Below are 17,417 nucleotides of genomic sequence, written 5' to 3'. Positions count from 1 at the left end.
ATCCTAAATTAAGATTTGTATATCTACAAATTAGCAGGACTTTCAAACTAGCATTATTCAACTTGCAAAAAGCATCCTCGGGATGTTGCATAATCTTTAAAGAAGATTTTCTATGTGGGGAGAGGGCAAAATATCTAATTTCAATCGTTAGTTTCTCAAGTTTATTATTTTCAAACTAGAATAGACAAACTATAATGATTCATGCTAAAATTAAGGTCATGATGTAAAGTCAATGACAGTACCTCTTAAATATAGGGACATTTCTAGAAATACAATTTTAAATCTTGCCAAGTGGCAAATAATTTGCAGTGTACGAGCATTAATCATGCAAGCCCTCCTATATAGTGTGAACGTCAGTGGGGACCACTTCTATATTTCCGGACATGCATATAATTGAAGCTTCTCTCATAAAGCATATATGACCATTCAAAGTCCTTCAATGAATAATGGGGCTTCCGCCATTTGTGTTTGCAGTGGGGGAAGTATTTCAGTGTTGCACACACATACAGTAGACATTTTATTTAAATAGAGTTGCCAGAGAGAGACAACCAAGTACTTTTAACAAGGTTGTTTTGTTCTGTCCGATTGATGAATGCAAAATAAAGGGCTTGTAACAAAACGCCGTGGGTGACAAGAAGTCCCAGACTCACTCATTGCGGTGCTTGATCACTGCAGGCGCCTTTCTTTGGCCCAAAGAGGAGTGCGGAATAACAGCCAAGCTCATCAGTTGTTGTTGTTGGTCGGTTGCTATGGTACAGTGTACTCTGCAGCACCAGAAGAAAGCCGTCTCAAAGGACACACAGGTCCTTGGGTTGACGTTGTGTGATCACGCGATTGCTCTTATGAACATGCATAGCTTGTGCGTGCCTACTAATGTGTGTGTCTGAATGAGAGCAGGTCACAGCCTGGAAGACAAGAGGGGAGGTTTAATGTTCCCTTTGGTCTGTTGGCTGCTTTTGCTTCTAATTTTTTATTCAACTACAGTTATACTAACTTCATATTGATAAAAAAAAAAAAAAAAGCATTCATTTATTTGGACCGCGCTACCTGTTCGCCCTCTCAAACACATTATAATGGGACTGTCTGTGAATGTACTAGCTAGTACAAACCCCGTTTCCATATGAGTTGGGAAATTGTGTTAGATGTAAATATAAACGGAATACAATGATTTGCAAATCCTTTTCAACCCATATTCAGTTGAATGCACTACAAAGACAAGATATTTGATGTTCAAACTCATAAAAAAACTTTTTTTTTTGCAAATAATAATTAACTTCATGGCTGCGACACGTGCCAAAGTAGTTGGGAAAGGGCATGTTCACCACTGTGTTACATGGCCTTTCCTTTTAACAACACTCAGTAAACGTTTGGGAACTGAGGAGACACATTTTTTAAGCTTCTCAGGTGGAATTCTTTCCCATTCTTGCTTGATGTACAGCTTAAGTTGTTCAACAGTCCGGGGGTCTCCGTTGTGGTATTTTAGGCTTCATAATGCGCCACACATTTTCAATGGGAGACAGGTCTGGACTACAGGCAGGCCAGTCTAGTACCCGCACTCTTTTACTATGAAGCCATGTTGATGTAACACGTGGCTTGGCATTGTCTTGCTGAAATAAGCAGGGGCGTCCATGGTAACGTTGCTTGGATGGCAGCATATGTTGCTCCAAAACCTGTATGTACCTTTCAACATTAATGGCGCCTTCACAGATGTGTAAGTTACCCATGTCTTGGGCACTAATACACCCCCATACCATCACAGATGCTGGCTTTTCAACTTTGCGCCTATAACAATCCGGATGGTTCTTTTCCTGTTTGGTCCGGAGGACACGACGTCCACAGTTTCCAAAAACAATGTTGAAATGTGGACTTGTCAGACCACAGAACACTTTTCCACTTTGTATCAGTCCATCTTAGATGAGGTCAGGCCCAGCAAAGCCGACGGCGTTTCTGGGTGTTGTTGATAAACGGTTACTGACAGTGGGCTTCTGAAGTGTTCCTGAGCCCATGTGGTTATATCCTTTACACACTGATGTCGCTTGTTGATGCAGGACAGCCTGAGGGATCGAAGGTCACGGTCTTAGCTGCTTACGTGCAGTGATTTCTCCAGATTCTCTGAACCCTTTGTTGATATTATGGACCTTAGATGGTGAAATCCCTAAATTCCTTGCAATAGCTGGTTGAGAAAGGTTTTTCTTAAACTGTTCAACAATTTGCTCACGCATTTGTTGACAAAGTGGTGACCCTCGCCCCATCCTTGTTTGTGAATGACTGAGCATTTCATGGAATCTACTTTTATACCCATGAAATTCTAAGTTAATTATTATTTGCAAAAAAAATAAAGTTGATGTGTTTGAACATCAAATATCTTGTCTTTGTAGTGCATTCAATTGAATATGGGTTGAAAAGGATGTGCAAATCATTGTATTCCGTTTATATTTACATCTAACACAATTTCCCAACTCATATGGAAACGGGGTTTGTATGTTTGTTTTAATTTTCATGTTTCTTTGCTCACATTCTGCACACGATCCAGTAAATGACATACACATACATCTCTCTATAACCAATTATATCGTCAAGTTCTGTACAGTAAATCAAACATACAGTTGCATATTTTGTGTACACTTCATAAGAGGATAAATAATACCACAAGAGTACTGCAAATGATCACCTGCTTTTACTGTTAAAGAGCTAAAAATATTCACTTTACATGTCAGTAAATCATTTGTGGCGCTACACATGCGTCATGGCAGGTTGACTAATCATTTCCTCAAGAGACAAGTATCGCAATGCTTACTGGATAAAATCTTAATCCATCTAACGAGACTGTTAACCCTCAAGTTCAAGTCTGGAAATCATTTCCACAGAAGCTGCAGTATGTTGTGGAAAGTGTAGACATGATTAATGCATTATATACAGTGAATTTGTGCATCAACATGTCTAATTACGGTACCGTTACTAGGCTGCTTAAACTTGCTGCTTCATTTCACCGGTGTTTTCCAAAGGACAACAATCTATTTGTGGTGGTGGTCGGGGACTACTCGTCTAATTTGCATAATTTGTCATAACTTATGTGCATGTTATTGTAATGGACGCTTTAGAAGAGAGGAATAACAAAACAACAAGTGGTTGAAAACCATGAAAAGAAACACAAATACATTTGAAAATACAATTAAACATTCTTTTGTTAGTTTTTTTTTGTTGATATTTTTTCACTGTCAGAAAAAATTCCAAGCCACCTCTGAGTGCTTTTGAAATGCAGGAGGGGCAGTAGCCAATTCTTTAAAAGGGAACTGCACTTTTTTATTAACATTTTTGCCTAACATTAACAATCATTATGTGAAACAAGCACATATATGTTTTTCTTTTTTATGCATTCTAACTCGTAAATAAATGTTTGTAAAAGTCAGCTAACAATCAAGGTAATGGAATTTAATAATAATAATAATAATACATTTTATTTATAAGGCGCCTTTCTGGGCACTCAAGGACACCGTACAAAATCACAACAATAAAATCAAATTGGATAAAAAAAACAGCAACAACAAAGAGAAAAGAAAATATGATTACAATGAATAAGCAGTCAGGAATAGGTGTGTTTTGAGTCTTGATTTGAAGAGGGATATTGAATCTAAGTTGCGAAGGTATGGTGGTAAAGAGTTCCAAAGATGTGGGGCAGAGCGGCTGAAAGCTCGGGCACCCATGGTGGACAGTTTAAATAAAGGGACAGTGAGATGGATGGATGAAGAGGATCTTAGGGAACGTGAGGGTGTGGCGACATGGATCAGGTCAGAGAGATATGATGGAGAGAGGTTATGGATGGCTTTGAAAGTGAGGAGAATTATTTTAAAGTGGATGCGATGTTTGATGGGTAGCCAGTGAAGTTGCTGCAGAGCAGGGGTGTGCTGGATTGAAGGGGTTCTGGTGATTATCCGGTCTGCAGAGTTCTGGAGAAGCTGAAGTTTGTGAAGTGACTTGTGAGGGAGACCAAACAGGAGAGAGTTGCAGTAGTCCAGGCGAGAGGTGACCAGGCTATGGACTAGTATTGCAGCAGTATGAGGGGTAAGGGATGGGCGAAGACGATTAATGTTCCGAAGATGAAAGTAAGCAGACCGGGTAATGTTGTTTATGTGGGCTTTAAAAGAGAGTGTGCTGTCGAGGATGACACCCAGACTCTTGACTTGGGAGGAGGGTGAGACAGAGGAATTGCAGAGAGTAATGGACAACCTGTTGGTTTTGGCGAGAATGGTTTTTGTACCGACAAGTAAGATTTCGGTTTTATTACTATTGAGTTGAAGGAAATTGGATGAGAACCACTGCTTGAGTTCACTGAGGCAGTCTGTAAGGGAGGAAGGAGGGAGAGAGGCAGTTGGTTTGGTGGTGAATTTGCTCTATTCTGCTTATAAAGCGCTTTAAAAACATCTCAAACCTCCATCAATGTTTTTTATACATACTAGTGTAAGTATATATGTAATGTAGTGTCAGGCACATCCATAATAACATGTAATATTTACATATTTTGTTCAATTCAAGCATTCAGGTGTGTATAGGCCTCCTGACACCCCTTCTCAACTGTCTATGTGACGTCAAGGCTTGGTTAGCCCAGAATTTTTTAATAATGAATGAGGGAAAAACGGAAATTTTAGTTTTTGGTCCGGCCCTCACTGACTTAGGACCATTGCAAAATTATGTGCGTCCCAAAGTCACCAGCCTTGGCGTCACTATAGACAGCGATTTTAAACTTGACAAACAAGTCAATGGCGTTTTAAAATCGTGTTTTTATCATCTTCGTCTTTTAGCAAAGGTAAAACCGTTTTTATCTTTTAACCTTTTAGAACAAGTCGTGCATGCTTTTATTTCAAGTCGCCTGGACTACTGCAATGCACTTTATGCTGGCATTAGCCAAAAAGCTCTCTCCCGGTTGCAGTTAGTCCAGAATGCGGCAGCACGACTTTTAACAGGGACCAGGAGACGCGAGCACATAACCCCAATTCTTGAGACTTTGCACTGGCTCCCTGTTCATTTTAGAATTGATTTTAAAACCTTGCTGTGTGTTTTTAAAGCTTTACATGGACTGGCACCTCATTATATCTCGGACCTCATCCAAACTTACAATCCTGCGCACGCTCTGAGGTCCGAGAGCCAGTTCCAGCTCGTAGTGCCCAAGACGAGACTTAAAACCAGGGGAGACAGGGCCTTCTCTGTGGTCGGCCCTAAGCTCTGGAACACTCTGCCCCTCCATGTTCAAACTGCTCCCACAGTGGAGTGTTTTAAGTCTCGTCTTAAGACCCACTTTTATTCTCTGGCTTTTAACACTACGTGAGTTGTGTGGTCCTCTGTTGTCCTCTGTGTTTTTAAAATTTTGATTTCTATTTACTGTTTTAATTGGTTTTACCCTTTAAAATCGTTTTTAGTCATATTTATTTTATATTGTTTTTAATTGTGTTTAATATTGTTGTGCAGCACTTTGGAAACATTTTGTTGTTTAAATGTGCTATATAAATAAAGTGGATTGGATTGGATTGGATTGGATTAATATCACAGATGCATCACAATGTTGAGCCCAAATATACGGAGGATGAGCTACAAGTTTTAGAAGCTGAGTTATAAGCAGATCCAGCAAGTTGCGGTATTGCTAAGTGCGAAAAAATAAATACAAACTACTAACATAGTAAAACAATCACTTACTGTACAATGTCTGCTCTCACTGGGATGCCGACTGATGGGATGTTTATTACTTTCCGTTTAAATGAAGAAGGAATCATAATCCTTATGCAGGTACCAAAAAAAAAACAAGCATCTTTTCATGTCTTTCTTGCCACCTCTAGCTCTAAGTCAGTGGTTCTTAACCTGGGTTCGATCGAACCCTAGGGGTTCGGTGAGTCGGCCTCAGGGGTGCGGCGGAGCCTCCGCCGCGAAGGTCAATACACACCCGACTCATCGTGTGAATAAAAACTTCTCCTTATCAGCGAATTATGGATACCCCCAGTCTTTGCGAGCAATCCTTTTCGAGGGTGCTGGACATAAAAACAGTAAAAAAAAAACATATACATTTGTCTTGGATTTGAAATAAAAAAATATTTTTTTATTTTTTTTTTTTTTTTCACGAAAGAAGGGTTCGGTGAATGCGCATATGAAACTGGTGGGGTTCGGTACCTCCAACAAGGTTAAGAACCACTGCTCTAAGTTGATGTCAAAGTTGACCAACTTCTTGATTTATGGCCACAAAATTCTAATAAACAAGTGAGATGCATGATTTATAATCTAGAATGAACTTTCACCAACTCAGAGGCGATCGATGCAGCAGCTCAGCAATTCAGTATGACTATAGCAGCAAAGCCGAGTTAGGTCTCTGTGATCACGGTGCCGCTAAAAGTAGTTCCTTGGTGTAACTTAGCGCTTATAATAACAATATTGATAACACTTCGTTAATATTCAGGTCATGATATAAATAAAGTATTGTTGGGGGTTTTAGAATGTTCTTTTTTTTTTTTTTTTACTCCTGTTAGCTGCATTATTAGCCACCTTGTACTTGCCATGTATTACAAATTAGAATGCATAAAAAAGAAAAATATATATGTTCCTGTCTTACATAAGGATTGGGAATCATAAGCAAAAAAAAAAAAAAAAAGTGCACTTTTCCTTTAAGAGCGAGACATGCTTTCATTCCATTCTCCAAAAAATCAAAACAGTTGCTAGATTTTGCACTCGTCACTTTAAAAAAAGCATCTGGAGGGGTCTAAATACTCGCTAAATATAGCGAGAAAGTTGGAAAACCTGATCCCTTCTGGTATTTTTTTGGCTGTGTTAAGAAGCAGAGTTACGAATCACGATGCATATAAAAAAAAACGTAAATGGCGGAAAATGTTACCGCATGTCAGCAGGCAAAGGAGGAAACTAACATACATATACATACATTTAAAAATAATAATCAATGTATAATGGTTTATGGTTTGAGTTTATTTCCAACATGCATTCAATTACAACATGATACATCACAATTTCCAGTTCCTTTTTACAACATGTTCGAAAAGGAGTAGGAAGAAGCAGAGCTTCTTTAATCCAACCGCTTTTCCATTCCTAACATTTTTGTTCACTTCCTGTTCTCAATTTGTTCACAGTATACTCCATAAATAATACAATTAAAACAAATTAATAAATATTGAGGAAAGTTGTATTTCATATAGCAATGTTTTTCAACCACTGTACCGTGGCACACTAGTGTACCGTGAGATACAGTCTGGTGTGCCCTGGGAGATTATCTAATTTCACCTATTTGGGTTAAAAATATTTTTTGCAAACCAGTAATTATAGTCTGCAAATGATGCGTTGTTGTTGAGTGTCGGTGCTGTCTAGAGCTTGGCAGAGTAACCGTGTAATACTCTTCTATATCAGTAGGTGGCAGCCGGTAGCTAATTGCTTTGAAGATGTCAGAAACAGCGGCAGGCAGCGTGCAGGTAAAAAGGTATCTAATGCTTAAACCAAAAATAAACCAAAGGTGAGTGCCCCTAAGAAAAGGCATTGAAGCTTAGAGAAGGCTATGCAGAATGAAACTAAAACTGAACTGGCTACAAAGTAAACAAAAACAGAATGCTGGACGACAGCAAAGACTTACTGCAGGAGCAAAGACGGCATCCACAAAGTACATCCGAACATGGCATGACAATCAACAATGTTCCCACAAAGAAGTATAAAAACAACTGAAACATTCTTGATTGCTAAAACAAAGTAGATGCGGGAAATATTGCTCAAAGGAAGACATGAAAGTGCTACAGGAAAATACCAAAAAAAGAGAAAAGGCCACCAAAATAGGAGCGCGAGACAAGAACTAAAACACTACACACAGGAAAACAGCATAAATCTCCAAAGAAGTCACGGCGTGATGTGACAGGTGGTGAGAGTACACCTACTTTGAGACAAGAACTATATTGATGCATGGTTGGTTATGGTTTAAAGTCATATCCAACAATTGTGACAACGACTTTTTACTGTCAACAGAGTTTTGTTTTTTTAATGATTTCTTCTGGTGGTGTGCCTCTGGATTTTTTCAAAGCAAAAATGTGCCTTTGCTCAAAAAAGGTTGAAAAACACCGTCATATAGTGAGATGAATAAGTTTATCAAAAAGTTCAAAAAGTTTATCATGGTTCTTCTTCGTTGTACTTTGTGAACAGTTTCTTTAACTGGATCATATTAGAACATTGATGACTTCTTTACTTAATCCATTCCATAATTTATTTCCACATACGGATATACTAAAGATTTTAAGTAGAGATGTCCGATAATGGCTTTTTTGCCGATATCCGATATTGTCCAACTCTTAATTACCGATACCGATATCAACGGATACCGATATATACAGTCGTGGAATTAACACATTATTATGCCTAATTTTGTTGTGATGCCCCGCTGGATGCATTAAACAATGTAACAAGGTTTTCCAAAATAAATCAACTCAAGTTATGGAAAAAAGTGCCAACATGGCACTGCCATATTTATTATTGAAGTCACAAAGTGCATTTTTTTTTTTTAACAAGCCTCAAAACAGCAGCTTGGAATTTGGGACATGCTCTCCCTGAGAGAGTATGAGGAGGTTGAGGTGGGCGGGGTTGAAGCGGGAGGGCAGGGGGTTGCGGGGGTGTATATTGTAGCATTCCGGAAGAGTTAGTGCTGCAAGGGGTTCTGGGTATTTGTTCTGTTGTGTTTATGTTGTGTTACGGTGCGGATGTTCTCCCGAAATGTGTTTGTCATTCTTGTTTGGTGTGGCTTCACAGTGTGGCGCATATTTGTAACAGTGTTAAAGTTGTTTATACGGCCACCCTCAGTGTGACCTGTATGGCTGTTGACCAAGTATGCATGGCATTCACTTGTGTGTGTGAAAAGCCGTAAATATTATGTGACTGGGCCGGCACGCAAAGGCAGTGCCTTTAAGGTTTATTGGCGCTCTGTACTTCTCCCTATAGTCCATGTACACAGCTGCGTTTTAAATAGTCATAAATTTTACTTTTTGAAACCGATACTGATAATTTCCGATATTACATTTTAAAGCATTTATCGGCAGTCCGATATTATTGGACATCTCTAATTTGAAGTGTTGTGTGTGCATACAAATGTTTTAAGTAACAGTTGTTGAGAAAAATTGTTGTGCATTCTTGCGTAGCAGGTTGTAGTTTGCTTTGAATCATAGTTACTGAATTGTAATCAAATCTTGAGGGGAGATTTCCACCGCCACTTACAGTACAGAGGTCTAACAACAAACTACATTCACAGACAGTCCCATTATAATGTGTTTATAGGTCGAAGCAATAAATCTTCCTCAGTTTCTTGCTTCCTTTCTCATCTGTTCTTCTTTTGCTCAAGCAAGGAACTTCATGTTTTTATATTGTCCAATTGTTGTATTTTATTTTGATTTAATACATAATTAGTCTTGAATTTTATTCCAATACCCTTTCCTTTGTTTGAATATTTCCGAATAATGCATACAATGGAGGCTCTTTTTAAAACTAGCGGCACACGCAAGACATGTTAAACCGTTAGCAGCAGAGCCAGCTGCATCTAAAATATGAGCCTGGAGCTAATACGCCGTGCAGGATCTGACAGGTGTTTGTCGTTTAGGGAAAAGAGGTCGAAGGGAGGGGGAGGGAGGGTGTTTGAGTTCTTCAACAAAAACAGGGATGGATGAAAGCAATGTGTCGTCTTTAAGAAGGATGCCATTCCCTTATTGAGATGTTTGCCGAGGCTCCAAAGAGCTACAGGCACGCTGCAGTAAAGCAACATGAGGTTCGAGTCCCCCCGGGGGGGGGGCAGATTTACATGCAGGTTGCTGTTTATCTTTTGGTTGTAACTGTCATTTTGTGTTGTGTTGTTGAACGTGGTGATGCTCAGCAGAGGGAGGTTGTTGAAGTAGGAGTCAAATTCAGGTCAGGAAGAGAGTAAAAATGCACATATTGACCTGTACAGCACACTTCACTTCAGTCGCTTGTTGTTTTTTTTTAGGGAGGAAAAGAGCGAGCAGCTCCTGGACACCCGGCAAGAGCTGGAGAACATGGAGGTGGAGCTCAAGAGGCTTCAGCAGGAGGTAAGCACACATTCTCAGTAGTAGTGCATAGTATCTTGTTTCCACAGCTCTTAATTGGCTAGCTGGTGCAGTAGCTCGTTAGCTGCAATTATTGCGGCTATTTTTAACTCCTGGCAGCAGCTTCTCACTGAGTTTCATTCTGTGTGAGTCGCAACTAATCGAGGGGGAGAGGTTGTAAACAAGGTGGATGAATTTCTGTAACAATCAGCTACACAAACAACCCCAAAAATAGGCATATTGTTCAAATACAGGGGGTTTATGAACCCCTCTTTTTCGATTAGATCGAGTTCAATATGCCTCTGTGTGCGAACCGTACATGTCTCTTTGCACAAACGCTTCAATCATTAATTTTGTGCTTGCTCGTATTGAAGGTCTGCTTCGTACCACGGCAAGTTTTTAATTGTGATGAGAAAGGACTTTTCTGGAAAGATATGCCAAAGCGGCCCTAAAGCACAGTGGGGGAGGAGACACTACCTCTCGTTCAGCGGCGCCTCTTCCAAGAGCGCGCGCACATGGCCGCATCCCTTCTCCCACCCTGTCTCTCCTCTTGTCAGCTACTCATTTAGCGATGTTAATGTTAAGTGGATTTCACTTTTTAAAAGTTTCATACTGCAGCAATATGGTTGTTAAAGTTAAGGATTGTTCTGATTTCTGATAGTTTTTGAGGCCACCAAGGACTGTTTGATATATAGTACTATACAGCACTTTATATTGCAGGCATGTGAAATGCCACGTTTTTAAACATTAATTCTTGCATCAAAATGACACTTCCGCGTTTTTTTAATGTAATATTGCCAACACTTGCCAACCTTGAGACCTCCGAATTCGGGAGATAGGGGGGCGGGGGGTGTTGAGGTGGGCGGGGTTTGGTGGTAGCAGGGGTGTATATTGTAGCGTCCCGGAAGAGTTAGTGCTGCAAGGCGTTCTGGGTATTTGTTCTGTTGTGTTTATGTTGTGTTACAGTGCGGATGTTCTCCCGAAATGTGTTTGTCATTCTTGTTTGGTGTGGGTTCACAGTGTGGCGCATATTTGTAACAGTGTTAAAGTTGTTTATACGGCCACTCTGTGTGACCTGTATGGCTGTTGATCAAGTATGCTTTGCATTCACTCATGTGTGTGCCGCATAAATTATGTGACTGGGCCTGTTTGTATGGAGGAAAAGCGGACGTGACGAAAAGTTGTAGAGAACGCTAAAAGCAGTGCCTTTAAGGCACGCCCCCAATATTGTTGTCCGGGTGCAAAACGGGAGAAATTTGGGAGAATGGTTGCCCCGGGAGGAGCACTGAAATTCGGGAGTCTCCCGGGAAAATTGGGAGTGTTGGCAAGTATGATTGTAGCGTGTAAGGACGGCAGTCGAAGGAGGAGTGTCAAACGATGGAGCTAATTGTTTTAATGACACTCAGTTTTAGAAATAAATCAACAAAATTAATAGTAATAATAAAATACATTTCTTAACTAACCTGTCATTGAAATTAATATGTAAATGAAAATACAGCTTCATCACTTTAGTCATAGTTTTTGCGTCTAAGAAACTTTTCTATGACTTTTATTATTATTGCCACACGTGGTGGAAAAATGTATTACAACTAATTACCGCTGCAGCCCATACGGACCACAGCTAAGAAACAGATATTTTTTGGCGGCCCCCGAGGGGGCGTTCGTGGTTAAGAAACGCTGTATTACATCATTTCCGGTTGTGTTATTTTTCTCGAAACTATTATTATTCTCTTTGCTAATTTACTGTTAATATATGTATACTTTCTGTTGTAATATATTTTGATCTATACTTCTGTTAAAATGTAATAAACACGTATTTTAATGACATTCGGGCTTTGTTTTCTTCTTAGCAGGCGAGCAGTATCTACACATCTGTGGCTTCTCACTGCAACAACACACAACACCGCAAATGTAACCCGTGAAAACCCGTTCGACCGGAACTCTCTAACAACAACAAAAGTTCCGTGGGTGAATTATGTAAACCACTACAATATAAAAAAAATATGATCTAAACCAAATTTGTTGAAGAGTCGGTTCCTCTTGCCATCTAACTAGCTTACTTGTTGTCGCCTGCGTTCGCTCTCCGAGCCACAACGTCGATGGCTTTCTACTTTGCTGCTAATCATATTTGGATGATTACAATTGGAACACTGTTGTGGTTCCAGAGCATTTATTAGTAGCCAGCGAGAAGGTATACTTTTGACCTGACGGTTGTAAACAGAGGTCACCACACCGGAAGTTGCAACAGAAAAGAGTTGCCAAATGGTAAACATTTTCTGAGTTCTCTTTGCATGTAGGTTATAGAATTTTACATTACATTTTTAATGATAATAATGTTAGTAAATTACCTACTGTACTTAAAAAAACAAAACAATTATGTGGTGCATTACCGTACATGGGACATGTAAGTGTCAAAAAGACAGCCAAAAAAAGTTGGTAGATGAGAAAAGGTAAATTATAGTGTAGAAATGCACACAATTGCAGGAAATGTAGCCTTGATTTAAAAAAATGTCTTGCAGGGCTTGCGTGGCAGAACTTTTTGCCAATAGAAATGTTCCTCTTTTTTCCGTCAGTTTTCCCCTTTTTTTCTCAAAAGGGTGCTCACGTGCACAATATTGTGTTCAATGTGTACAAACCTTAACTAAAATATGGACTTTTGTCAAGGCTGGAATCCATCCATCCATCCATTTTCTACCGCTTGTCCTTTTTTTGGGGTCGCGGGGGGTGCTGGAGCCTATCTCAGCTGCATTCGGGCAGAAGGCGGGGTACACCCTGGACAAGTCGCCACCTCCATTATTCATATTTACATTCTTTCTCATAGAGAAATTTGCTTCATTATACTAACATTTCAATTCACAAACCCTGCACAAAAACCAATGAAGTTCTGTAAATCCAAGTTACAACGTAATACTTTTCTGACTGTGTCAAATTTGAGCAGTGGCAGAATTTCAACTTTTTTTTATTGGACGTTGCACATTTTCCAACCACCTCCCAATCCATTCTAATGTATGCAAGTGGTCTGCCAACTCCTGCAGAGCTACCAGCTGCTGTCGGACGCCCGCTCGGCCCGGGCGTACCGCGACGAGCTGGACGCCCTCCGGGAAAAAGCCATCCGCGTGGACAAACTGGAGAGCGAGCTGAGTCGCTGCAAGGAGAGGCTTCATGACATCGAGTTTTACAAGGCCAGAGTGGAGGTAAACAGCGGAGGAGCAGAGCATGTTAGCATGCTTCAACTGCTAATATTACTAGCTAATATATGGGTGTTTTTTAGGGATGGGCTATACGGCCTAAAATCTATATTCTGATATAAATATTGCTCCCTTCTGACATATACCACATTATATTATTTGGTATGTTAATGATAATGGAATCAATTTCAAACGGGTTACAAAGCTCCTAATTTGGCTGCTGACGTATGCACTAACATATTACATCAGGGTTTGCCAACCTTTTTGACCTCATGACCCAACTTTTCCACTACCGAGGGGGCCGGGACCCACTCAAATATTAACACTGAATTAGTCATCTCACTCTCGATTTATATTAGTAATCCTACTCATGATTTTAATCTCATTCAATAATTATATCTGACCTATTTACAGTTTGCAACCTTGTCCAATGATCTGAAACTATGGGTTAATCACAAAGATTATTATTTATTAAACACATAAAGGTTAGGCTTATGCTGACAAAAAATAAATTTACATACAATTATGTTGTGCTAAAATAAATTAATCATTCATATGTTTCTTAATTAAACTGTCAAAATCAATGTGCAAATGATAATAAGGCTTTATCACTTCAGTCATAATTTGTGCGAATTAAGAAACTTCTCTATGACTTTAGCTCCAAACTTCTTCTGTTTGTTTGATATTGTCATTACTGCCACAAGTGGCGGAAAAGTGTATTACAACTGAGTGCTGTGACAGCCCATATGGACCACAGAGGAGAAACAGATATTTCCTGGCGGTCTAACAATGGGTTAAACACTGAATTACATAATTTCCGGTTGTATTATTTTCTTAAAACTATTAATAATCTACTTGCTGATTTACTGTTAATATCTGTATGTTTTCTGTTGTATCTACACTTCTGTTAAAATGTAATAAACATGCATTCTTCAGTTGTTTGGATACTTTACATTAGTTTTGGGTCATACTAGAAATTTGGGTATCGATCCAGTACCAAGTAGATTCAGGGGCAATATTTATTTTTATTTAGCCTTTATTTAACCAGGTAAAACCCCATTGAGATCAAAGATCTCTTTTCCAAGGGAGGCAGCAGCAAGGTTACATTACAGACAGTAAACAACACATAAAACATCAAATTCACAACATTAAACTTGCTCACATAACACATGTGCATACACACAAGGTAGACTGCAATCCTTTCACAGAAGCTTTAAACTCATTTAATGTAACAAGGGTTTGAAGTTGAAGATCCGATTGTAGGTTATTCCAAGCATTCGATGCTGAAAACCTAAATGCTTTCTTGCCCAGTTCAGTTCTTACTTTGGGGACGACAAATTGCAGAACATTCATTGAACGAAGATGGTGACTTCCTTGTTTCTTTGTTTAAAGACAAGACAGATAAGATGGAGAGATACCCAGAATGGTTTTGTAGATGAACACATACCAATGATTGAGGCGTCGAGCACATAAAGACGTCCAGTTAACCATTGAGTATAACACACAATGATGGGTAAGGGGAGCGCAGTTGGTGATGAATCTCAGTGCCCCGTGGTACACACTATCCAGCTTGTGGAGACAACCAGCAGTAGCATTCATGTACAACACATCTCCATAGTCAATAACAGGTGAAAAGGTTGTTTCCACCAATTTCTGTTTCACAGTAAAAGAAAAGCAAGACTTGTTTCTAAAATAAAATCCCAGTAAAAGTTTCAGGTTTTCTTTTACAACATACTGAATGTGGTCCTTAAAACTCAAGTGGTCATCAATTAAAAATCCTAAATATTTAAAAGAAGATACTAACACAATTTGTTGCCCATTTCTTGTTAAAATGTTCTCACACAGTGCTGATCTCACAGTTTTTGATGTGGTAAAGAACATACACTTTGTTTGCTCTGCATTTAAAACCAGTTGAAGACAGCAAAGTTGTTGGCCATACCAATGCTATTTTCTAAATCAATAACTGATAACATCTTTGATCACAATTATAATCAGACCTGAACACTGGATGGCAGTGTAACAATATAAATTAAATATTTAAATAATCCTTTTTTTCCCCCAAAGAGTCTTACTGTGTCCGAGAATTAATTTCCTGTTTGTAAACAATAACAAAAACGACAAAAGATTTTATTACAATACAAAATCTATCTAATTACTGCAGTATCAACCTTATTCTGATACTATACATGGTATCATTACTGTCGATTTTTTGTATACCTCTGTTTCAGTCATTCAAGAGCTGTGGCTAAGCGGTTAGCATGGCTTAATGTATCCCTCTACAGTGCGTTGTGTTGCATATTTATCTGTTCCTCGTCCTCCAGTGATAATATTACTTGTCGGAAACAGTTTAATGGAGGCGAGGATTGCTGACTTAGAAGTGGTTTTGCACTGTGGAGGGACGTTAGCCGCTAGCGAGAACGCTACAGTGTGTTGAGGATGTGGTCGTTCTCGGGACACAGCTAGATTATGTCAACATGCAGTATCAAGATATAACTAAAGTATTAAATGAATAAGATTTTTAGCGAATGTTGTGCAACACTAATAGTCAGCGTCGTTATTTTGTTCAACTCTGCTCTGATAGTATTTTGTCGCCTCGTGTAGGAGCTGAAGGAGGACAACCAGGTGCTGCTTGAGACCAAAACGATGCTGGAGGAACAACTGGACACCGGCAGGACCCGATCTGACAAACTCCACCTCCTGGAGAAAGAGAATCTGCAGCTAAAATCCAAAATGCATGACCTGGAGATGGTGGGACGCGGATAATTTGCAGAGAATATTGAAAGTGGTGCACTTCTAATCAAGCTGCTCTCGTCAGGAGCGAGACTCCGACCGTAAGAGGATGGAGGAGCTGTTAGAGGAGAATCTTGTGCTTGAGATGGCCCAGAAACAGAGCATGGATGAGTCCTTGCACCTGGGCTGGGAGCTGGAACAGCTGTCCAAAACACCAGATTTGACTGAAGGTAAGAACCAGACGACGTCGCATTGTTGTAGCTTTCCTTCTGTCCCCTCAGCCCTTTGGTGTAATTAATATTCACTGGCTCCTGGAAGATAATCTGTTCTTTTCAGTTATTAAAGCTGTTAAGAGGTTTAACTAGCCAGGGATCTGGATAAAGACATTTTGAGGGGTGTGTTGTTTGTTGAAAATAGCACTTAAAAGCTTTAACACCTGTAACGTTACACCATGGGGCTTTGGCTTCATTTAATTGTGATGGACCCTTATTGATTCATGAGTCTGACAAAGCAGTCTGACTCGTATCAGGACCCCCCCTTTTCACCCTCCAGAGTTTTTTGTTCTAAGGCTGTCTAAGAGTCACTAAGTAAGTACATTTTATTTAGAAAGCGCTTTTCACAGATTAAAATTCGAAGACAAATTGTTTTTGATACAGGATGCACATTCTAAGAACTGTAATTACAAGTAAAACACTGAATAATGGAAGGAACAATACACTTGAATATCATCTGAATAGAAATGATAACAAACGATTCGATTCGATTTTTGGAGGTAACAATTCGATTTAGAATCGATTCTCGATTCAAAACGATTCTCGATTAAAAATCAATACTTTTTAACAGCATTGGTTGGCAGTTCTATGATTAACTACATTCCTCCATAAAATAGATAAACAGCTCCGATAAATATTTATGTTACTTAAAATAAAACTGGTTTTGTTTAATAAAATTCTACCCAAACATTTAATAATTGTATTCAATAAAATACAAATAAGGCAACAAGAGAAGCATCACACATTTATAACAATATGATTTGTCTGAGTGACTGGACAGGACAGATTTTAAAAAAGTGTGTGTATGTGTGCGTGAGTGCGTGTGTGTGTGTGTGTGTGTGTGTGTGTGTGTGTGTGTGTGTGTGTGTCTATGTGGGTGTGTGTGTGTGTGTGCGTGTGTGTGTATTAGAGATGCGCGGATAGGCAATTATTTCATCCGCAACCGCATCAGAAAGTCGTCAACCATCTGCCATCCACCCGATCTAACATTTAATCAGAACCGCACCCGCCCGTTGTTCTATATCTAATATAGACGATGCAAGGCATTAGTGAGGTTATAAAGCTTTTGCCTGTTAAAGAAAGGAGACTGATCCAATGCAGCACAGACATTCGCGTGCCACGCTGTCACGGCCCAGACGCACACCAGTGCGCAA

The 17,417-nt window shown here is 39.4% G+C and overlaps 1 protein-coding gene across 3 annotated transcripts in view; it reads left to right on the top strand.

The window, feature by feature from the left end:
• The window catches only part of ccdc88ab (coiled-coil domain containing 88Ab), a 185,327-nt gene that overhangs the window by 112,331 nt on the left and 55,579 nt on the right, over nucleotides 1–17,417 (top strand). For all 3 annotated transcript variants that reach the window (XM_061965665.2, XM_072911820.1, XM_072911819.1), the window contains 4 exons: nucleotides 9,995–10,076; nucleotides 13,109–13,267; nucleotides 15,863–16,009; nucleotides 16,077–16,221. In XM_061965665.2, the coding sequence (XP_061821649.2) occupies nucleotides 9,995–10,076; nucleotides 13,109–13,267; nucleotides 15,863–16,009; nucleotides 16,077–16,221 (533 nt within the window). The remainder of the gene's footprint in view (nucleotides 1–9,994; nucleotides 10,077–13,108; nucleotides 13,268–15,862; nucleotides 16,010–16,076; nucleotides 16,222–17,417) is intronic.

The sequence above is a fragment of the Nerophis lumbriciformis genome, linkage group LG02 (genome assembly GCF_033978685.3).
Source record: "Nerophis lumbriciformis linkage group LG02, RoL_Nlum_v2.1, whole genome shotgun sequence".
NCBI lineage: Eukaryota > Metazoa > Chordata > Actinopteri > Syngnathiformes > Syngnathidae > Nerophis > Nerophis lumbriciformis.
Note: the sequence above shows the minus strand (reverse complement) of the source record. Positions and strands in the feature narration are given on the sequence as shown.